Source organism: Lycorma delicatula, chromosome 1 (assembly GCF_047948215.1).
Source record: "Lycorma delicatula isolate Av1 chromosome 1, ASM4794821v1, whole genome shotgun sequence".
NCBI lineage: Eukaryota > Metazoa > Arthropoda > Insecta > Hemiptera > Fulgoridae > Lycorma > Lycorma delicatula.
In genome coordinates, this window is record NC_134455.1 from 151633505 (window position 1) to 151658905 (window position 25401).

The 25401-nt window shown below is 29.5% G+C and overlaps 1 protein-coding gene and 1 long non-coding RNA gene across 11 annotated transcripts in view; one reads left to right on the forward strand and one right to left on the reverse strand.

Annotated features, from left to right (window-relative positions):
- LOC142324214 (sodium-independent sulfate anion transporter-like) overlaps positions 1-25401 on the reverse strand; it is a 126160-nt gene that overhangs the window by 29853 nt on the left and 70906 nt on the right. For 5 of the 10 annotated variants that reach the window (XM_075365017.1, XM_075365026.1, XM_075365042.1 and 2 more), the window contains 5 exons: positions 20479-20694; positions 12159-12369; positions 10000-10220; positions 3491-3659; positions 1641-1805 (listed from right to left, as the gene is read on the reverse strand). In XM_075365017.1, the coding sequence (XP_075221132.1) occupies positions 1641-1805; positions 3491-3659; positions 10000-10220; positions 12159-12369; positions 20479-20655 (943 nt within the window). In that variant the 5' untranslated portion in view covers positions 20656-20694. The remainder of the gene's footprint in view (positions 1-1640; positions 1806-3490; positions 3660-9999; positions 10221-12158; positions 12370-20478; positions 20695-25401) is intronic. The other 5 variants (XM_075365061.1, XM_075365079.1, XM_075365090.1 and 2 more) reach the window with 1 other exon arrangement.
- The window catches only part of LOC142324246 (uncharacterized), a 45541-nt gene that overhangs the window by 15640 nt on the left and 4500 nt on the right, over positions 1-25401 (forward strand). Inside the window, exons 2-3 of the long non-coding RNA XR_012756253.1 lie at positions 1968-2068; positions 8494-8650. This is a non-coding gene — a long non-coding RNA (uncharacterized LOC142324246). The remainder of the gene's footprint in view (positions 1-1967; positions 2069-8493; positions 8651-25401) is intronic.

Here is a 25401-nt window from a genome sequence, read left to right on the forward strand (position 1 = left end):
TTTGACACAATGATGTAAGAACAATTCATCTCCTATCAGTTTCTCGTATAACAGTACTTTGTATGATTCCTGAGGAGAATAATTATATTATTTGATGTGGAGAAATAGATTGTTGACAATTTTTATTTTTATCGTACCATTCTGCGTTTTCCCTACTAAAGAGACATAACATTGGATAACATATATTTTTTTTTACAAGGAAGTTCAACATACAAATCTTTTACTAAGCAAGGAGAGTTTAGCCATCATCAGAACAATTATTAGAGACATTGTTTTGAGTTTTGTCTAGATCAAACTCCTATCTTTTTAAATGCTGATGAATTTTTGAATCAAAGTGAGAATTCAAAACCCATGTTTGTCAGAATTCTAAAAGCACAACTTGAAATAACTGGACTTATAAAAAAAACACTACCAGCATATACAATGTAAATAATGAAAAACTTATTTTTTTTATTAAAGTTATTGCAAAAAGTATAAGTATTACAGTGATGTAAAAAATATTAGAATAAAATAAGAAAATTTTAAGTACAATAATACCAATAGGACATTTAATTTAGTTGTTAGAAACATACAAAGCTACTACATCTTATTACTAACCTTTTGTAAAAATGATGACCTCAGAAAAAGGAAATAAAACAGGAAAAAATTACAGCACATACACAGTCGAACACTTTTCACAATAACATAAATCTAAATGAAATCACTGTGACAAGTGTTGTTTGTTAATGCAGGAAATAGAATGGCCAAATTAGATGTCATAAAACTAATAATAGGTTAGTAAACCAGTTTTAATTTAACTGTGATGTGACCATTGACATAACGTGAGATTGATTAACTATCTGATTATTTTACACAACTTTTGGCTTCTCTTAAGTTTTTCTTCTCTCATTTTATTTGATTATTATGAAATTAACTAACACTAAGTATCTTAAGATCAGCTCATTAAACTAATTCTACTAAAAACATTTCTTTCTTATTAGGCTTTAATTTTTTAAAAAGTACATTAACTTTTCAACATCCTTTTGAAAAACATGTTTAAAGATTATATTCTTTTCCTTGCTGATAAATTATTACTGTTATTATACTTACATATAACATTAATATTAAAGAGATTATGTTTACAAGAGCCTGTCTAAAAATAGATCAGTTTGAGTAACTCACAAAGTCACTAGATATTCTACTCTTATGTTGGAAATATATTCTTAATACTATTACAATTTCAAATTCAATGCATTTTTGAAGAAAAAATTATTAAAAATGTAGCAATAATTTCAAGTAAACTTCAAAAGTGTAAATATTATTTTTAAATGATTTATTAAATTCATTAAGCACATAATGAAAGAGATTTTACACACAATAAAAGAATAATTAATATAGCTTACTTATTTTTGATATTCCAAAAAAAAAAATAGTGAAAGCGGTGAAAGAAAAATTCTGGATTTATTGCACCACATATTAGTTATGCACCGTATTACAACTGGTTTGTATCTTGGTTATAAACATTTAAAGTCTGAGCCTCATAGGTCTAAATATTTTTTAAATAAAAATGTGCATAATCATGCTTGTAGTTTACAAAAGTTTTTCATTGTCCACAATGAAAAAAAAAATAGGTAAATACCAATAATAAATAAAATACTCACAAAAGGCTTTGGCAAGTGCTAAGTTGCTTATAAGAGCTATGAGTGGGACAACTATCAGTCCAGATCCAAGGTACGATACCATATCAACAAAATCCATTTTCTCTCCAGTAACAACAGTTGTCGTTGGTGGTAACTTTACTTTTGGTAACCCGGAGACAATATTACCTAAAAAGGATGAAAAACAAATTATTTATTGAAATCATGAATATTCAGATACACATGAAAAAATTTTATTTTTGTAACAATTTTCCTACATTAATGAATTAAAAATATGAAATATCATTATCTTTCGACTTATATTTCTTTGTTTCTGGCTTTACTTAACAGAAATTGACGAATGGAACCTGAGTTTTATATTTTCTGCACTTTTATTTATAACTATTCACAAAAAATAAGATAAAGAATGCATCATCATCAAATACTCTGAGGTATGTGCAAATTAAGTGAAGAAACAATAATTAAAATTGAAATAAAAATTGTAACCAAGACCAAAATTATAGTTGTAATACCAATTTATCATAAGTCCATTAATCATTTAAAATAATTAGTATTAATAAACTGTGAAAGAGATCATAAAATTTTACAACATTAAAATGAAAAAAACTTTTCATGTTCTTTTTTACATACTTCACAGATATTCATTCAATATCTATCTTTGCAGATAAGGGAAATAATTATACAGTACTTTTTGCCCTGTACAAATATGATAATGTCAACTTCAATGAGTGTTACAGCATTAGTGATTTAGTTTTGAAGTTCCATAAGATCAGGAGGAAGTAGGGGCACAAAAACAGTATTCTTCATTAATCCCCTGTAAGTAAAATCATGATATGAGATCCAGTGATCGGGGCAGCACTATATTAATAATTCTTAGTCATTAGTTGTACATCATATCCAGCATTATCGTAAGGTTTCATTGAGATACCATCATACTTGGTTTTGGTGATGGAGCAGATCTTGATAGATCTAATTGCCCATGTATTCATTAAGTTGAAACATCAGACAGTTTTCCCAGATGTCCAAGTATATATTTCCTGGGACATTAGCCTCTACAACAGTATGCAGCACATACATGTTGACCTTTGAAACAATACTAAACACATTCGTGCATATGTTAATTAGCCAAATGGGAATCTTTTGTCTTCCTTAATACACTCCAGTGGTTCAGTCCCAAACAAATATAAAGCTGCTTCAGTATTATAGTTTAGCAATTTTATGAAACCAATAACTTCACATTTCTCCAGCATTTTTTTTACATAAATGAAGACAAGTGAAAGCCTCCAGTTGCTCTCTTACATAGAGTTCACCAAATTGTTAGTTGTAAGACACCAAACTTTAGGCTGGCATACGTAGTGCACATGCAGGGAAGTTAGGTATGTAGACTTGTCTAATATGATTCATTTGAATTCACATGGAGTATTTTACTTAAATCTGGATGTTTCAACCAAGGAGTCTTCGTTGCAAAAGTTTTCATATCACATCATGATACTGTTGTACATCAGTGTGTCATTCTAAAATTCTTCTCAAAATCATTGCTCCACTGAAAAAATGTCATTGTTTTGAATATTCTAACACATATAATGCTACCTCATGTGGTTATTTTTATTGCTATATCCACCTATATAGCTAAAAGCAGAGCAATTATGTGTATACAATTTTCTTACAAGTAAATTGAAGATCTAATCTTTATTTTATTATAATAAAGTTTTGTTTAAAATATTTGTTTTATAATTTGTGATTGGTAACAACGTAATTGTTACACAGACATATATATCCTGGTTATGTCATTTTATTTGCAGTTTCATAACAAAAGCATAAATTATAATAAACAAGTAAATTAAATTTCATACCTGTCAGTGTAAATGGAGTAATGTTTAAATTATGTTTAAAATAATATGATAGTGATGAGCAAATCACCACAACGAGAGCATTACGTCCAGTAGAGATGAACCAACACAATCGTTTCAGCTGCTGTGACCTGGTCGAATTTTTTAAATTAAAATTTATACTGTTCAATTTCTGTTAACAAATTATTAATAAGACATATAAAAATAATGTTAAAACTAATTTTTTACATTTATAAAAATAGTGAAACTCATGATATAATACAAACAGAAATCAAAAATTGATAGAATTTTCAGAATCACTTTTTTCTAGCTCTAATAAATTTTATGATAAGGGTTATCACATTTGAATAAGAATAAAAGAATGCCTCTCATATTCAAACTCTAAATTATTTATTAAAAATAAAGAGAAGAAAAAAGTAATTTTCTTCAACCTTTAACACCGAGTTCATAACTATTGAACTTGACAGTACAACGATGACGTACCTCAGAAACAATCAAGACAAATAGAGCTGAATCAAATGTAATGATTAGGTACCATGCAACATTTCATACCTACCTCCTCCAAGACCATTTCATCTTTAGGATTCACAATTTATATCAAATAAAAGAAATCCTTTACCAAGCATTCAAGGAACAGCCTAATTCTTATCAATTTTTTAAATTTAATAGTATTGTATTGATACTTGCTTAATTAAATATAATTATTTATAGTAGTAACGCATAGATTTATTTTTATTTACCGTATTGTAAAGTGTCAATTTTTATCATGCAAGAGAATATTTTTCATGGAAAATATGAAGGTCATACAGAAAGTAAAGAATTAGCTATATAATTAATCAGTAATTTTAAAATATTAAATTGGTTCTTTTAACAAAATCTCCCTTTTTTCTACATGGACACCAATTATTTTTACATACTGTGACCCCCATCATCAGTTCCAGAATGGTACCCCAAAAATTCTTTTAATTTTTGAAGTAAATGAAAATCAGGGATGGTCGGATCAGAACTGTATGACAGTTGTTCAAATATTACTCAGTCAAGTTTTTGCAACCGTATTTGAGATGTAGCCAAATGTTGGTACATATTACTGTACCTCTCTTTCTTTCCTGTTTAGCCTCCGGTAACTACCGTTTAGATAATTCTTCAGAGGATGATATGTATGAGTGTAAATGAAGTGTAATCTTGTACATTCTCAGTTCGACCATTCCTGAGATGTGTGGTTAATTGAAACCCAACCACCAAAGAACACCGGTATCCACGATCTTGTATTCAAATCCGTGTAAAAATAACTGGCTTTACTAGGACTTGAACGCTGGAACTCTTTGCGATCTTTTCCGTTCTCACTATCAATGTTCAAAAGTTTTTCTTTATGTTTTAAATAAGTTAATATCATGTTAGGAAGGATTCTGAAGTCCTTAGTGATCTTCGATTTCTTCCTTAGTCCCTTTTCCACTTCCTTAATCACGGCTACTTTTTCAGCCAATTCATTCATTCATTGTGTTCTGCCAGTGGCGCAGGTCTTGCCATGGCTGCTCTCCACTTGTTCCTGTTCTGTGCAAGTGATTTTGTTTCCATATATTTTCCTCTTTCCACAACCCTATCAATTAACTGAAATCTTCTTCCCCTTCCTTTCTTTCCATTTACCAATCATTCAACTGCATCTATTAGTAAGCATTTTCTTTGCATACAGTGTCCTAGCAGTTCCTTTTCCTGCTCAAAATGGCATTTAACATATTCCTTTCCTCTTCTACTCTTTTCAACACTTCCTCATTTGTTACTCTATCTTGCCAACAGATGTTTACCATTTTACACCACACCCACATCTCACTCCCAACGCCTCAATTCGTCGTTGGTCTTCCTTTCTTAAAGTCCACGATTCTACACCATAAAGCATAACATTCCAAATAAAACATCTTGCCAATCTCTTCCTCAAATCTATTCCTCTTGGCTTGGAAGACGACATTGTACCACAATTCAATCTCAAAAAAAGAACCTTCAAAGAATAAACAAAATACAGTACATACTGTATTGTAGATTGCCACGTAACAAGGAAATCACTACATGCACTACAATACAGGAGGTTTCTCTAATGTGACTAGACAGGAATTGCAAAACAAATGCGGGGTATAGATGGGTTGTAAAGAAGTGTAGGTGGAGAGGATACTGACCTCAGAAGTGGCCTGGCAGGGTAAGTTGACAGGGCCGTAACAGCATTCCAATGGTGTTATAGACAGAAAAAGTTCAAAGTAACCAAATCTGTATTTGAATTACCCACAATATTTTAACATAGTTTAGATACAAAATGCTAGGGAGCAAGCAAAAAATTTGAACTAAAGACAATTTTGAATTATATAAGTTTGAATTAGGTTCCACTGAAACAGCTTTCTGATAATTATTTTGATCAAGCAATTGAAGTACTTTAAAATAGTTATCCTTCAGAGTTATTCAGTTGAAAACTGAAGTAAAATTTTGTTGGAGGAAAATGTTCATTTAGATTAATAAATTTTAATCCCTTCCCAAAACAGTACTCAATGTAGCAAAATACAGGAACCAAGGTTATATTTATCATAATTTATACTTTCAAAATCTGTTTTAAATGAAATCATAACTATTCTGGTTTTCAAGAAATCACTATTTAAATTTTATTGTTAGGTCTGGCAAAGAGCATGCCCATAACTTAGTATAATGGTTACTTCTCTATCAAAACTTGAATATAAAGATGCACTATAAATAATATTCATGTATATAATGTTGATCTCTGTGGTGGAGTGGTAACATCTTGACCTTTCATCCAGAGGTCCCATGTTCAAATCCTGATCAGACATGGCATTTTTTCATACACTGAAAAATTCTATTTCCATATCCCACACACAAGCATCAAGCATATATGGCAATATCATCATTCATGCATAGTGATCTACCATTAGGGCAAGTCCTGCACGGCTGTTGCTCTCCACCATGTTCTACTTTTTGCTAACCTCTTTGTTTCAGCATATTTTCCATAATCCCACCATCATTTGAAATTTCTTCCCTCTTCTTCCTTTCATTTCATTTATCAAGCCTTCTATTGCATCCACTAATAAATACCTTCTTCTCATATAATGTCCTAACCAGTTCCTTTTCCTGCATTCAATCACATTTACCATCTTCCTGTTCTCTCCAATTTTCCTTAATACTTCTTCATTTGTTACATAGTCTTACTATCTGACATTTATCATTCTGCACCACATCCACATCTCAGAAGCCTCAATTTGTTTTCTATCTGCCTTTCTCATCGTCCACATTTCAGCTACATAGAGCATCACACTCCAAATAAAGCATTCCATTAATCTCTTCCGTAACCTAAGTTTAACTCTATATAGCAGTCTTCCCTTCTTTAAATGCCTGTTTTATTCTTGTTTTAATTTCTACTCCACAAGTAAGGACATCATTTATGAAGCTCCCTAAGTACTGAAAGTTCTTCACCTGCTCTAAAACTTCATTTCCTATCTTAATCTCAATCCTTTCCTCTTTTCCAGCTAATACCATACATTTTGTTTTCATTTTGTTAATCCTCATATCCTGACTTTTGCAAGCTTCATTTAAGTCATTAAGATTTCATTTAATTTACTTGGGCTCTCCACTAGTACTGCCGTATGATCAGCAAAATGTATACATTCTATTCTTCTTCCCCTGACCTTTATTCCTCTTTCCCATTCAGACAGCATTTAAGACACCATTCAGACAGCATATATACTAAATAGCGTTGATGACATGCAGCATTCCTGCCTTACCCCCCTTCCAATCACTATTCTTCCTGTCATTTTATCAACTACCTTCACTTTTATTCTCAGGTTATAGTACAGCTCTTTTATCAGATGTCTCTCTTTCCAGTCAATTTCTTCTTTTCCAAAATTAGCAGTAATTTATTCCATCTAACTCATCAAATTCCTTTTCTATGTATCCCTCTTAGCAGCTCTATAGCGTCCCTTAATCCAACACCTCTTCCAAACCCATACTGTTCTTCCTCAATAATGCCATTCAATTTATTGTATATCCTCTTATTTAGAATCCTTAAGTATACTCTTAGTTACATATGATATTAGTCTAATAGTTACATGTTCTTCAAAGTTTGTATTTTTTTTTCTTTTCTATTGGTACCATTATGTTGTATCCTAAAAGTCTTCCGACCGCTATTCTTCCAAGTATTGTATTCCATTGCCCAGATCTAGCAATAACAATTCCCGTCTCTTCTACTATTTTGAATAGTTCAATTGCTATTTCATCACATCCCTCAGCTTTTCCTTTTCTCATCATTTTAATTGCCTCATTTATTTCAGTTTTTAATATACAATACCCTTTTTGATCTTCATGAACATTGTACTCTTTTTCCACTCATGTACCTATTTCTCTTGGCTTTTCTCCCAACACATATAAATCCGCCCTATATTCTTTACATCTTCTTTTAACCCCTCCTTCTCATTAAGTGTTCCCCCATCCTTTGCCTCTATCTGATATATTTTTTTCACCCATTTCTCTTTACAAACTATTTCTGAATTTTTTTTATACATTAGCTCATATTTCCCTTCTTTTTCCAAATTTTCTATCATTGTACATTTTTCCTCAAGCCACTTTTCCTTAGCTTTCTCAGTTTCCCTTCTTAGTTCATTATTCAACCTTCTATATTCCCTTCTACCTTCTTCTGTTTGTAAATTTTTCCACTTCCTCCTTTCATTCATCTTGTCTAACATTTTACTTGTAACCCACTCTCTTTGTATTCTGTTTCTGTTTTTAAACCCTGTCGTCTCTTTTGCTACTTCCTTTAAACTTGTTAATTTTCATCCATTTATCATCTGCATTACTTGGTTTATCTCCTATCTCATTTTTTTCAGCATCACTTTTCCATTTCCTGTTTACTTACTGTTTATTTACTGTTTACTGTTCTCTTAGCTTCTCCACATTATAGTAATCTCTTCTCCTGCCACTCCCAATACAATTAGTAATAATTTTATAATTTGTATATGCAGGGAGCTGTGGGGAGACTAATCAGCAGGAACAAGTTATTACTTCTACTTTGAAACAAAAAATCAGTGCTAATTCAGATGTATAAGAAGACAAAGCCACTACTCGTCCACAAAATCTGATTTGCTAGTAAGTACTGAAGGGTCACAGATGAGAATTGCGGTGAGTCCAAAGACACTAAAAGTTGAAACCACATTTTCTTTTGAAAGCTTAGCTAGTTTTCAAGCTAACACAGGATCATATAATACAATGAAAAAAATTATTAATTTCTTGAGGTGTAACATTGGTAGAATGTCCATACCTGCACATTACAAAAATCATATGACTAAAAGTTGAACACAAAGAGTATATATGAATTTGAAATTGAAAAAGCAGCTAATGTTGCTGAGACCATTAGATAATTTTGAAAGAGGTTTTAAGATGTACAGATAGGAGAGTTATATACATATTTTCATCAGACCTCTTCTCTTTTTTATAACTTTTTGTAGGACTTTTGTAACATCTAGTTGTGCACCTCTCCCTTTGATTGCAATCAACTGGACCAAAAGTATCCAGGAAAAGCCCAAAATCCAAACAATTTGGATTTTGGACTTTTTCATAAATACCGTAATAAGCTCTCATTGAGAGCTTTTCAACAATATATCATAAGTGGTTCTTATTTTCATTGATTCCAGAGTTATAGCCAAATAAAATTCTAATTAATGAAATATCTGGTCTTATGAGGGGAAGGCACATTCGTTCAAATCTAACTTCACTTCCTTTTCTTATTTTAACTTTTTTTTTAATTTAAATATATTGATTATGATTATATTGATTATTGAATATATTGAGGTTAATAATTATTAACCTCCGATTGTAAAAAAAATTACAATAAATAATAACAATATAATTAAATAATAACAATAACAATTCAATAATAACAATAAAAAAATTTGAAAAAATATCATTAGTTATTAATGAAATAAAATTTTATGTACTTCTCATTTTAAAAAAAATGTGTATATGTAATTTAATAGGTGTACAAGGAAATCATTTGGTGTCCACATCAGATTTTTTTGTATTAATTCTGTTACATTAGAAAGCTGAACTGAAAAAAAATTGCCAATAGAAGAATTACTCAATCTTCTTCTTAGAAATAACATATGAATTTAAAATAATACCATATTTATTGAAGTTTTATATTCTGATTATATCTCAGTAATCTGTTACATGATTTAACAAAGTTGAGTGAACTTGTTCCTGTATAATAAAAAACAACTTCATCATGATTCAAAAAATTGCAAGGAACCTAAATTCATAATACACAGTCAAAATAAAAATATCTCTCTTATAAATCATAATATTTTTTTGTAATTGTTAGTTCTACAAACATTCCATATTCTCTGATGGAAAATTATGTTGATAACAACATAACTATGAAATTAAGTTAATAATGCAATTTATTAATCACTAAAATGTTAAGCAAAGACATTAAATAAAAATAATAATAAAGCAAATAAACTGCATTTCACCTTCAATGAAGCAAGTGTTACTATACACATAAAGCCAAGCAAGACATCATATAGTTTAGTTTCAGAATGGTGATTGAAAAAATTAATCCAAATGTCAATAAATGAATCAGCATTAAAATGCAGTCCACATAAATTTTTTAGTTGAGCAGAAGCTATTATAAGGGCTGCAGCAGATGTGAATCCAGAAATAACTGGTGTAGAAACAAAATTTACGACAAAACCTAAAACATATTAAATTTATTTTGTTAAAAGATATTGCACAATTACATTAACATATAACTAGCAACATTCATCCATCAATCTTTTCTAGCAATTCATCAGTAAACAGTAGGACAATTCTTCAAGAATTTATTTCAGAATACAGTAATAGAATTAACCCTTTGATGATGAATATTAATACCAGTATGTGATTTAGTACTACAACAAGGAAAGCATTAGAACATTAGATCATTTTTAATCTTTTGTTCAAGATGACATGATCGTACATTTATTATCTTTTTTATTATATCTAAATTGTAACATTTAGTATTCTTATTTAAAAACTACAAAACTAAGTAGCAACATGGGAAAATATTTTTTTTCTTTTGCACATTCATACAGATTTATGATGAATGGTGAATTTATGATGAACCTGTGACATGATGGTATATCCATATTGTATTAATATTGTGTACAAAATAAATGCGTGATTTTAAGTATATTACAAAATTCTTTAATAAATTAGAATAATGAATTTCTACATGATAAAAGAAATTAATGAAAAATTAACTGAAGCTGATTAAAAATCTGAGGTTTATTTAAATAGCAAAGAAATTAAAACTGACAAAATTTATGAACATTTACAAAATAATGTTAGGTGATATAAGCATGGCCTTGTACAGCTGATAATTTTAATCTTGTTTATGTTTTATGATATTTGTAATAATTATTGATATTTATGATATTGTAATAATTTGGATACTTTTGAAAATATTAACTCAACACAAGAACCTAAAAAATTATTATTTTTTTAAAAAATTAAACACAGATTTAGTAAAAAAAATCTTGTTCAAAAACTATCACTTGATAAATGTTTCTTCAAGGGATCAATTTTTACTGATGCATTTATTTATTTAGTCTACTATAACTAGAGCTGCAAAATGGAATAGTAAGAGTAATGCTGAATATATGTTACCTTGTTCTGACCTCCAGCATGGATGCTGAACTCTTGGCTCTCAATGTTGCACTTCCACATTGAGCTAAAATTTCTTCACAAAACATATGTGTTTCAAGTGATCCAAAATCTGCTTCAATAATGATACTTAAGAATTATCAGCTAAACAAGTCACAGACATCAGACTTATCAGCTAAACAAGAAATTTACAGACTCTTGGAGAGGAATGGTGTAAATAATTCAAGTTCCAACAGACATCAGGTCAGTATGATGTAGTGACTAACAAGAATGAAGTAGAACAATGGAATTGGCTATGGTATATTCCATTATAAAAATTAACTATCTTAATGAGTCTCAATGAATCAACTCATTGGTTTCAAAGTCTAATCATCCACTGTATGATATTATGATTGACATCAATTCAGTTGTAGAATTGTTAAATGCAGTGACCATACAATACTATACTTTAATATAATTTTGAAATGAAAACATCATTATCTGCTAAGTTACATATCATGTATGCCACAGTTGTGTGTATATATATATATATATATATATATATGCATGTATATGTATATACATATACAGGTCATGTATGATCTGTACAATTTTTTAACAATCTGGTTCTGTAGCTGAAATTGGATTGTTTATTTAAAATTATATTATCAGTAGCAAACAATGAACTAAATTGTTATTTCAGATTTACTATTACTTAAAACCTATTTTTAGATTCTATCAAAAACAGGCCACTCTATAAAGCATACAATATTGATTACTTATCTTTTAAGAAATTCTGACCAAAAACCAAACCTTCCAGACAACCGTTTCATTTGTTAGAATCAATTGATCTTTAGATCTAGTGAGTGATTTATGATAGTCATCCAACTAGATATTTTGGAAAGGAATAGATTTGCAAACATTGGTGAAATCAATAATTTTTTAAATCATTTTTCTGTCAAAAAGGTGATTAAAAAATTCAGTAAAAAAAAAAAGTTAATTTACTTACCTAGATGAAATATTCCACACAAAAGTTCAACAACTCCGACAAGAAATGTAAATAAAACAACTAAATCTACATTATTTCCACCATCACTTATTCCATGGGTATAGTTATAAGTAAGAAGAGATAAAAGTGCAGTTGGTCCTATAGTAATCTGTCTGGTACTGCCAAAAATAATGTACATCAATATTCCAGCACATCCAGAATACAAGCCATACTGTAATATGTAAATACATAACTAATATTAAAACAATACTAAATAAAGTGTACAATAATTAATGCATAAACAATATAAAATATACAGTAAATATTGTAATAATAAATAATTGTAACAGCTTAATATATAATGCAACTGATTGTACAAAATGAGTATTATTAAGCCAAGTTATACTCAAGACAAATAACAAAAATATATAACTCAGCATTTCACCATAGGTTTTAATGTTTTTGGTACCACAAGGAGGTAATGTATCTAATCCCTCATACTTGTATCTTTATCCCTTGTACTTGTTTTGGATCTGAAACTAAGACTTTTTTTAGAATTAATTTAGTAAGTGTTTACTAAATTTTTAATTTTTTTTTTGGCTAAGCCTAAATATTAAAGAGCTACTCATAATTTTGTTACTGAAATTTTTTTTAATTTTTCTTATTATAAATATTAAAAAAATAATTAAAAACTATAAATTACTCATTTCAGATTACTTGGAAACTGTTCTTCCACAGACACTTTAGAAACTAATTATTTATTTATTGGAGTTTTCACTGACATTGTTGTTAAATGCCTTTTTTTTATTTTCTCTACAGTGTTTAATCAAAAGAAAATTTATCTTAGAGACTGCAGTTTTGTTATATATTCATATAGAATAAAACATTAAAACAAAAAATCTATAAGTGCAGGTACCAAAACACCAGCTTAAATTTGCCTTCAGTCACTTTAGTTTTTGTATGCTGAGAGTATTTTAGAAGATAAATAAAATATGTGCATCAAAAAATAATTGTAACATAAAAAAATATTAACTTTATGTGAAGACTTGACAATTTAATTATCTTCTGATTAATAATATTTTTAAATTAAACAAACAGATTTTTTATGGAAATAATAATATACTAATGAGTTTTTAAATAATACATTATTACATAAATCCAAATTTTCTGCATACTCTTTCAGGGTGAACAAATGTATTTGTGTATTCATATATTTATTATATATTGATATGTACCAATATGTATTCCTATATTTAGCAGATAACAGTTGTACTGATTTATTCTGCATGAATTTTATTCATTTATTATTGTCAAAAAATTCAACACTATTATTCCCCAAAATAATTATTTCTATGTATTAATTTTGACTAAAATCACTTATCATTATCAACAACTAACTTTATACTCTATATTGCCACACTGATAAAACATTTTTCACTGTTTCTTTTGACTCTTCCAAACATGTTTGTTATCCATAAAATATCTTACGTATAATGTTATATGTGTTCTACATAATGTTTAAGTAAAATATTTTTTTATTATTTTTTTTTCACTACATATTACTACAGTTTGCTGTACAATAGGCCTATACACATGAGTTCCTGATTGTGTGGCTGAAGAATTTTATTAAACAATAATAAAACTAAGAAAAAAAATTCTTTTTCAATTTTTTTTAAACAATGATTATTTTCTTTTGGAAGTTAGTGGCAAATCCAAAACAACTCCCAACAACTTAAAAACCCCTAATTTCATGTCATCTTCAAAAATGTGATATTTAAAGAAGAATTGAAATTAATTTTTCTATTACAGTATTTTAAATTTTTTAGTTTTACTATTATTTAAAATATAGAGACCTAAAAAACGGCACTCTTATGGCAAATATGAATGCCACTCATAAAAATGCAGCATGAAATGAGAAAAGCTCTGCTACCTATGCAAAGAGCTAAAAGTAAAGATAGTAATAATTTCTATTGAACTTCTTTATACACAAAACTTAATTACCTGGTGGTTTATTTATACACTTAACTTTCTAAAATATATGTGCCTACGAAAAGGTTTATACAAATTTCTGCATGACTAAGTATGGATTATGGTAATTGCAGAACGACTTTGTTTTGGGTTATGAAAGCTTTATTTAAGTTACACCAAGGGTATTAAATCTATGCTTAGATTTAATATGTAGACAGCATAAAACACAGTACACTCCTGGTACTTCTCTGTACAGCTGTTTCTCTATAAGAACTGTGAAATGACTACGAAATTCAGTTTTAACAGACAGATAAAACTGTCAACAGTTTTAATAGAAATCTCTCTTTTCTTCATACCCTATTGTGTACTGAAATGATGAAACTATATGCACACTGATTGCAGCATCAAATAACCTAATTAAAGTATTAAATCTATTCTGATTAGATCATTATTAGGTAATGTTACCATTCATACTTAGGGGAAATATACTCAGGACCAAAACAGAACTTTTATGACCATCATGTAACTTTAAAAAAATAATAAAAATAAATAATTTTTTTTTTAAATTAACAAAAATTTAAATAATGAGAAATCACTGTTTGTATAAAACACAAAAGTGAGGATACTACATTTTAATTTTAAAAAAAAGAATGAAGAAAAGCAATGTAAAGAGATTATTACTGAGGTAAGGTTCTCTGAAATGCGGTAATATTTAACATTTATTTTACATAGGATTTCCAAACAATCATTTTGCGAAATATTATGAATATGAAGAAGAGACCTAAAATAAAATGTCATTAGATTATAAATTCCAGTACAAATGATGGACTAATCCAAAAAAAAACTTCAAATCGTCTATGTAATTTTTCATTAAAAAAAACTTATCTACATAAAAAATCTGAAAAATGTCAATGAAATCAATACAAAAGTTTTCTTCAAAATCTTAAATAATAATCAAAATTGATCCATTTGGTGCAGATTTGGTCTTAAACAACTACCTAAATCAATGCATAATATGAACATATATATCTACGAGGGATATCTCTTAAGTAAAGACCGATGGGAAATTTCTCTCCTTAAGGTTGGCGAACCTGTGTCGTTCGGGCTACGCTAGTAATGAACTGTTGCTAGTAATGCATTGTTGTCTGTAAGTTGTCGCGTTGTAGTATCTTTGATTACGCGTGAGTTATTACGTTATGAAATGAATAGGAAAATCGATGTTGCCGCCGACTGGGAAATATGTGGAGTCCTACGTTTTTTAAACCATCAAAACCTTTTGCCGGCTAATATTCATAGGCACTTGGTTGCTGGGTACGGTGATAATATAATGAAAGAAAGAAACGTCCGAAAATGGTGTGAAAGGTTTAGAAATAACAGAATTAATGTACATGATGAAGAACGTTCGGAGAGGCCCTCGATAATCACCGAGGACTTGATGAAACGCGTCGATTATGAAATCAGAAAAGATCGTCGCTCAATTTCCGACCTGTCCCTTCTTTTTCCTGATGTTTCAAGAGCTGATATCGGTCGCATTGTTCATGATCATTTAGGCTTCAGAAACGTTTGTGCACTTTGGGTGCGGAACGTCACAAATAAGTCCGAATAGGATCTGCTTTGGAATTTTTGATACGCTACACAGAAAAGGTTGATGAGTTCCTTAATTCAATTGTTACTGGAGATAAAAATATGAATTTCGTATTTCACGCCAGAGAGAAAACGCCAGACAAGTGAATGTTGTCATCCTCAATCACCAACCAGAACAACAAAGGTCAAGCCGCAGCCATTTGGACGCAAACTGATGGCCACAGTCTTTTCTGATTGGTTTGGCATACTGCTGATCGATTTTATGCCACATGGAACAACTATAAATCCAGAAGCCTACTGTGAAACTCTACGTAAGTTACGGTGCGCCATTCAAAATCGGCGACGTGGGCGCCTGACCGACAGCGTCGGCCTGCTGCACAATAATGCACGTCCACATGTTGCGGGTCTGATATATGATTTACTGAGAACATTTGGATGGGAAATTTACGATCACTCACCATATAGACCGAACTTAGCTCCTTCTGATTATCATTTATTTGGGAAATTGGGAAAAATTTTGAGTGGTAAGCAATTCGCGGGTGACGATGAACTTAAAAACGCTATTAATCAGTGGCTAAATGGACTGGCGGCAGAAAACGACGAGGGTATATTGAAGCTGGTGTGTCGCAACGATAAATGATTTAATTCGTGTTGCGATCATAAAGAGAAGCAGTATGAGATAAGTAGTTTAAGAGAAATAAAAATATTTATAGTCTTCAGAATATTTTTTTTTTACAATGAAACGGTCTTTACTTTACCTCTCGTAATAAGTTTGTTAAGTCTCGTAAACATGTGTGGTTTTACATATTAAGTGTATTTATGTTGCGGCTTTAAATACTTTACTATTTTATTATACTTTTAAATAATTGGTTCAATTTCGTAAATTCACAAACTAAAAGAAGTTCATCAATTTTTTGTCAGTTAGTCGCTGTAGTTAGTTGTTAGATGCCGCCACTGAAAGGAGAAAATGAAATTACTATCTAACTTTATAAAATAAATAAATCTAAAAGTGTAAATATAAACTAACCTAACTTAACCTACGCTAACCTTGACTAACGAGCGAAGCGGCGTAGGTTAACTTTGGTTGGATTATATTTTTACTTATAGATTTATTTATTATATATATTTATTTAGTTACTTATATAAATTTATTTATTATATAAAGTTAGATTATAATTTTAATTTATTTTATCCTTTTTCTTGAAAAGTTACTTTCTTTGTTACTTAAGAGGACAGATTATTTTCATAATTGATAAAGTATCAATTATGAAACACATTCAAGAAAAGATTGTAATTTAAATTTTACAAAAAAAGCTGGCAACATATTGCCTAACTTTCCCAGCTATTAATAATAAAAATTAAAAGCAAAAAAAAAAATACATATTTTTTTAGAGGTGGGAAATAGATTTTAAGAAAAACTTTCCTAAAAATATTCATATATAGGTTAAACTTAACAAAATATATTATAATAGGCTAGTTGACTGTTTTTGAGAAACAGGTTTATATTATGCCTCACGGTCTATTTGATTAAAATATAAACATTATTACACATAAACGATCATTTACACGACGTGTTTTGCATTTTTATAAATCAATTAAATTTTTCCCGCTAACATGCTCCAAACTGTCATGGCCTCTCGTTTGACATACCGCCTTACAAAACAATCAGATACTGAGTGGAGTTTTTCAGGTATTTCAAAATTTACTAAGTCTAAAATTAATTCGAAGTTTTACAAGTACTGTGTAGTCCCTCAGTCTGAAACTACTACCATTAAAACTCCAAACAAATTGATTATTTAACTGTATACATGTTTATTTAACAAACTGTATACAATTTCGTACGAACATGTTCCGGGCATATTTTGCAATTACGCTTTAGCTGCACATAGCTTACAGCATATTGCACATATCTCCATACGATGCTCTTGAGTACCTAAAATCAAATTTAACCATTATTATAAGTATTTAATTACGTTTTACTTCTGACAACTAACCTTAAAAACAATACGGCCAGAATCCGTTATACGCAACGTTAATAGCCAGTCGACCAATAATTAGTTAGTTAGTTCTTAGATGGCGCCACTAAAACGCTATATTGAAATAAGAAAATAAACAATCTTTTTCCTTTTTCTGTTTAGCCTCCGGAAGCACCGTCAGGTATTATAAATAAATATAATATAACCAAACTTAACCTAGATTTTATTTATTTCACTACAGTGTTTCAGTGACGCCGTCTACGAACTAACTACATGATCGATGGGCAGTTAAGCGTTGTGGACATATAACGGATTTTCACCTATTTGTTGTTGTGTACTTACGTTGAAGTTTTGATATTTCGGAATTCCGCTGAGCAGAAATCACTATTTAATGCGAAAAACATTCTCAGTATAGCTACATCAATTTTGGGCAAGTTACCGCTGTTGGCTTTTGCGAACCTTGCTTCCATTGCAAAGACTTGTTGTAGTAGTCATTACAGAAACTCTTATAACACGCAAAAAAAAAGTGTTTTAGAGCACAATATCAACAAACCAACATAGACCGCCGTAAACAACAATCTGGCGTTTTCAAGACACACGTCATGCGCTCTGATTGGTGTTTTATGTCACGTGACCAACGGGCTTTATTTTTACATATTTATTTCTTAAAAATATTAATAATCTTAAATAAATTAACAAATTAGATTCATTTTCAATATTTTTAGATTAAGATCAATTGTAGAAAACAAAATTCTATCAGGTTTTCCCTTATTGTCATCTAGTCTATTGGATTTTATATAATAAAACAAGTAATTACTTTTATTTCAATCATCAGTATAATAAAATAGTAAAGGTATTAAGAAATAAAGTGAAAAGTGTAAAAATAATTAAATCTTTAAATAATCGCCTAATAGTCCTGTACATATATCTGAGACTGCTTTTTCTTGGCATAGTAAGTTCACTCTAGACATAAAAGTTCAGATCTACAAAATTTCCTCAAGTAGTAATCGAGAACTCTATAATTAAAAAAATAAAAACAAATGCATAATATGCAATAAATTATTATTAATGGTTTAGTGTGAATTATATTCCACAATACATGAATATAAAATAGCTTGCAAAATATTGTATGACTAAAGCAGTTACGGGGTTAAGTTATCCGTGATTACCATAATAAGAATTAAGCAGCAACATTACAAGATTTCGGCTAAAAAAATATTGGATTTTAGGGGCTTCCGTACTCTCTGGAGGAAATTATTGAAAACTTTATCTATAACGAAGAGATCCCTAAAAAAAAATTAAATTATCAGAGAATTGTTTAAAAAAAATTGATGTGGACACCACATGAATTCCTTGCACGCCTATTAAATTACATTTACACATTTTTTTTTTAAATTAAAAGTACAAAAAATTTTATTTCATTAATAACTGCTGCTATTTTTTCATTTTTTTTATTGTTATTATTGAATTATTATTTATTATAAAGATTTTTTTTACAATCAGAGGTTAATAATTATTAATAAACCAATGTATTTAAATTTAAAAAAAAGTTAAAAAAAGGGAGGTGAAGTTGGATTCAAACCGATGTGCCTTCCCCTTGTAAGATCCAAATATTTCATTAATTAATATTTTATTTGGCTCTAACTCTGGAACCGGTATAGTTGAAAAGCTCTTAATGAGGGCTTATTACTGCTGTTAAGAAAACGTCCAAAATCCATTTTTTTTGGTCCAGTCGATTGCATTTAAAAGGAGAGGTGCACAACTAGATGTTACATATGACAATCCTAAATCCAAAATTTCAACATCCTACGGCTAATCGTTTTTGAGTTATGCGAGATACATACGTAAGTTCGTACGTACAGACATCACGCCGAAACTAGTTAAAATAGATTCAATGATGGTCAAAATGGATATTTCCGTTAAAACGGAAAATCTGAAAACCGAAATGGAAATCTGAAAAAGGAAATTCTGAAAGGGAAATGGAAATCCGAAAACCGAAATTTTCCGCGATCACAATACTTCGTACAAGGAAGTAAAAGCTTTGCATTATTATATGCGTTGTAGGTATTGGTTATAAAAAATGTTTCTCTAAAATGCCTCTGAAGAAAATCGAAATTGTTTTTTACGTGACATCACCTACCCCATTAACAAATTTTACAGTATAGAAATATTTGAGCCAAATTTGAGGAAAATCGGTTTGGTCAATCCTGGATAGGTTCCTCCAGTCAGTACTGAGACACCAGTGAGACACACTTACATATACATACAAATATATATATATTTTTGGTCTAGATGAACTAGTTGGACCCTAGAACGTAAAAATTTGCAAAAGAAACCCGATACTCCACTTCTGACATCTTTCTTTAATATAGTTATTGTAGCTAAAGAATACTCGGGAAAGTAAAGCAGACACACAATGTTCTCTTAATATTTCCATCATAACTTGGTGAATTGAATTCGTTATCATTTTGTATATAATATTTAAAAATGTATACGAAAATCATTTAGAAACTTTAAAATGAAGTCAGAATAAATATTTTTTTATGTATTCTGAAAAGAATGAAAATCAGTTTTTTTAACTTAAAACTGATAAAGGAAGTCTCTAAATAGATTTATAAAAAAACAAGTATGGTAACAAAACATACACAATAAAAAATCTCTAGCTATTTCTTTATTTATAAAAATTTTCTCGAAATACAAAAAATAGTTTTTTTTAGGGCTATATTATAATTTAAAATATGGGGAATTTCTTACAAAATACATAAATCAATTGTTAAATTAATATTTCTTAAATATGAATATAATGAGTTTACCTGAGGCTCTAATCCAGCCAGCGCTGCGTAAGCTATAGCTTGCGGCATTAGCGTAAGCCCAACGGTGATACCAGCGATTAAATCCGAAAAAGCATCCTGCTTTGTATATTTTGGCAACCACGCAATGATAGGCACACGTTTTAATAATAAAAATCCTATTTTATTTTTTGTTAACATATTTTATTTCCATATAAATCTGCAAGGTGAAAAGTATTGCTGAAAAAAAACATCAAAAGAATTTATTTGAAAAGAATGTAAGTCGAAAATATATTTAGATTTAATTTTTTCAGGGCTTTTGAAAAAAATAAAGGAACCGGTTATAAAATGCAATTGAAAAGATACTTCGTTCACATCGAGTATTCGTTTCTAAAATATTAATAGCCGGTAATAAGTAAATGATAGCAATAAGAATTGTCTTATTGTTTTATCCGGCGATATTTCTTTACCCGTGAGATTGAAGCTTAATACAGTTCAATAATAACGGAATAACTTGATGCTGATTTTAATCTTGAATAATCAATTACTTTTCATACATAGTAAATTAAAGTTAATCTACACAATTTAATCATTGCTGAAAAATTTCTTCAATAATAATAAACTTTTTTTCATGTATTACTTCGCCACCGCCATAATAATGGTTACTACTATGATTACTTTATGCATTTTATTATTCACCTTATCAATACGAACAGGAATATTTAAAAATATTTTTAAACAATCTTCTCTTATTCCATTATTTAGCTGTTGTTAAAAAATAAGATTAATGGATGGTTATTAATTCAAATATGCCAAACTTGGACAACTATTATTTTTTTAAATTATTTATTAAGCTAGTAATGGGTCATATTTTTATAATCTCTTGCTTAATATTCGCGAAAAAAAAAATTTAAGGAATGACAGCATTAGTACGTGCTGGGCCAAAACCAATACTGATTTAACTCTTCTATACCTAATCTACTAGATTAAATAATTAAATATTTTTAATTTGATTATTTGGTTTTTTTTCAAATAAATTTGTATTTGAATTAGATTTCCGGTCAATAGTCTGGAATGTTTATTTAATATTGTTTGTTGTTTTTGTTCTTTCATCTAATTTTCCTTGTGCAGCATGCCCGAGATTGTAATACCTAAGTAATAAATATTGTTTTTAATTATATTTTAGATACTGGGGTCGCTGAAAAGTAACAATTATTTTATAAATGTTTACAAAAATTTTACTTAATGTTTAATGTTGAAATTCCTACTGACTTCAGCAAAGTTATAGCATCTTTTTTTTCATTGTATTTGGAAGTTCTGGTTTCGAACCCAAGCCAGGCTCGGCCTTTTTCACATCCTGGAAAAATTAGTATCTAATAAAAAAATGTGCGTAATTATAATTGGGAAGCAGTCCGTATTTTCCGGAATAAAGAAAAATTACTTAATGAGATTTTCAATTAAAATAACCTAAAACGGTTTGAAATGAACAACCGTCATTGTAAAACAATTAGAAGTGGAGAAAAATTGCTTTCAAAACTTAATAAAAAATTCGGAAAATAATAATTTGAAAATTTGAAACAACAAATTAAATAGATTAGCATTAAATATTGTTGTTCATAAAACATTCGGATGAATTTTTTTTATTATAAGTGATGAAATTAGCGGTGCGCGCCAAAATAACCAAAACAGGGAACTTTTTCGTTCTTACCCCAAAAAATATTCTGGAAATGTAAAAAAAATTTAAAATTACAAAAGAAAACGGAAAAATAAACGACTGAAAATTTTGAGGCATATTAAAACCCGTCAATTAGTTTGTTTTAACATAAACTTTTAAATTCAAATACTATACGAGTATAGTATTTTCTTTCTGAATGGACAACATACACAGACCGATGCAGTTCTGCAATAACTTTCCTTCCCAGAAAAGGTTTTCATGTGTTTTTTTTAATTTTTTTATTTATTTAAACAATTACTTTTAAACTGGTTTTTCCAGATTTACATAACGTTTTTTTTAATCTGCGTCTTCAAGATAAATCGGCCAAGAATATAGGGGACAAAGGCGTGTCGAAAGGAAATAAAAATTGAAATAAAATTAACAGATAGTAGCTTTATTTAAATAAATGTAATGGATAAGATAATCGACGCCGCATATACATTTTCATGCGTTGGGATTAATAAACAGATAATTGAAAATTTCGTTGTACATTTCATTTTTTCTTTCTTTTAGCTTACTACTTGCTCCGACCATTAAAATTAATTAATTTCTTCGTGTGGTATCCAGCTCGAAGGTATACTTTATTATAGTTATAGGCAAAGGGAAGGGAAGAAGACTGTATTATTATACTTTAGAATTGAGGACGAAGTAAGAAACCCATTATTTTAAATCATCGGAGAGAGCGACGCAAACGGATTCCCAATAAAAAAAAAAAAATGGTGCCGTTACAGAGTAACCAATGTAATGAGCGGCTATAATAATAAACATTGTGTTCGAACAAACACAATTAATACAATAAAATAATCACTGTATTAACATCAATTGAAGCAATTATTTTTCATTAAATGCATTATTTACTCACTCATTAAAAGTACAGAGAAAGAGAAGTTCTTTTAGTTTTGGGTGGTGTTATCTACAACGAAGCATTTAGAAACATCTTTGCTCAGGATAAGAAATTGTAACTGTAGAGCTTAAATGTAACATTAACATTAATAAAATTAATATTAAAAAACAAAAAATTCTACTACTAACTGTACACATCTACCTAGAATAATTATGAAAAACGAACAAAAAATAGTTAAACAAGTTTTTCTCTCTTTTCATATAGGTATTTTTTCAGGATACAGTTAGTTAGTCAGCGATGTGAAATTTAATATTACTTCTACATTTTATGTTGTATTCGGGTGCTTGCTTGTAGTTTAACAAAATGGACGCCATTAAAGTCACCATCTCATATAGCCTACATAGCCATCCGAGTACTTAATCGTTGTATGTATTGTTAAATCTAAAGCATAATAAATTACATTTAAAACTCCTGAATTTATGTTTGGCAATCGCAATTAGGGCCCCATTTGGACCTTCTGCATCGGGGCCTTCGAGAACCTAGCTACGCTTCTGGTTGGATCTGTAAAGCTACAAAGGGAACAAACAAACATACATTACAGTCAGTGATGTATGTACCCCTACAAGAAGTAGGGATATCACATAAGTTCCATCCTGTCGTTTAATGATAATAGGTACTGATATCGCGCGTAGGTTCTGATCTATCATACTCCATCATTAACAGAAATGCAATGCAACGCATACCGAAAACATACACGCGTAGGCGGGCGCTAACCGCTATGTATTCCTGTTTTCTTTTGCTGACTATAATTTTCGCTTTTATCTCGAGAAAGATGAATTTTTTGAAAGAATTACCAAGAGGCAAAAGGTATTTCTTTTTTGTCGTTTTATAAAACACCACCACTGAAATTTGAAAATTTTAATTTGTTAGTTTTATCCCCCAGTGTAGACCAAAAACGTGTTATTATCCAAACATTGGTTGTAATCGGTTGGATCTGTGAACCTACAGAGAGGAACAAAAATACATAACAGTTAAATACATTATCATTCCTCCTATGAACGTAGTCGGGTAAAATGAAATATAATCAAAAAAGAAAAGCATGTGTTTTGGGTACTGATCAAAACATAGGACATCGAGCCATGCGCATGAATACATGAATGACATAAGAAGATGGTTAATGTATAAATTTATATTAAATTTTATCAATTTATTCTCTTACCTTTAATAATGGTTTGTTTCTAATTTTGATTGTTTACTTTTTCACCATATTTTTTTTATTTATTTACATTTTCATGTATGACATACATGCATTTCATACGATGAAAACATACAGATATAAAGTCGAAACTTGCTTTCTTAACACAATCAATTACCGATATTTTTACAATAAATAAATATTTTTATAAAAATTAAATCTTATACATAAAAGAGAAAGTTTGTGGCTCTGCCTGTTTGTTTGTCAAGAACAACCAACGGATTGTTTTAAAATTTTCAAGATATATTCTTGTTATCTCAGGGAAGGTTTTAAGTCATAGATCGAGGCCCTAGCCCCCTTGGAAGTTAAGATGTTAAAGATATTTTACTTCATTTTATTTCTGTCACCATGGCAACAGAAATATAATGAAGTAAAACGATTCTTTTTTTTTGTAAAATCTGTAAATTATTTAATATTCTTCTCACAACTATGAGGATAACGAACGGGGTCGGAGGTCAAAGGGACTCCACCCCTCCTGACTTGTAACAAAATAAAACAAAGAGAAAGAGAAAAGTTAATAATAATAAATGACCATTAATGATTCAATTAAACATATAACAAATAATTGAAAAAAGAATAAAAATAAGAAAAAACTAAAAATAATTAATGAAAGAATAGAACTGAAACGACTTGCAATAAAAATTTTAAAATAGCAACTTAAATAACAAAAATCGGATGTGGACACCACATGACTTCCTTGTACGCATATTAAATTACATATGCACATTTTTTTACAATCAGAGGTTAATAATTATTAATAAACCAATGTATTTAAATTATAAAAAAAAAGTTAAAAGAAAGGGAGGTGAAGTCGGATTCAAACCGATGTGCCTTCCCCTTGTACGATACAATTATTTCATTAATTAAATCTTTATTTGGCTATAACTCTGGAACCAATGAAAATAAGTACCACTCATGATATCGTTGAAAAGCTCTCAATGACGGCTTATCCTGCAGTTAAGAAAATGTTTTTGGATTTTGGGCTTTTTTGGACACTTTTGGTGCAGTCGATTGCATTCAAAAGGAGAGGTGCACAACTAGATGTTACAACAGTCCTAAATCCAAAATTTCAACATCCGTTTCTGAGTTATGCGAGATACATACGTACGCATATACTTACGTACATACTTACAA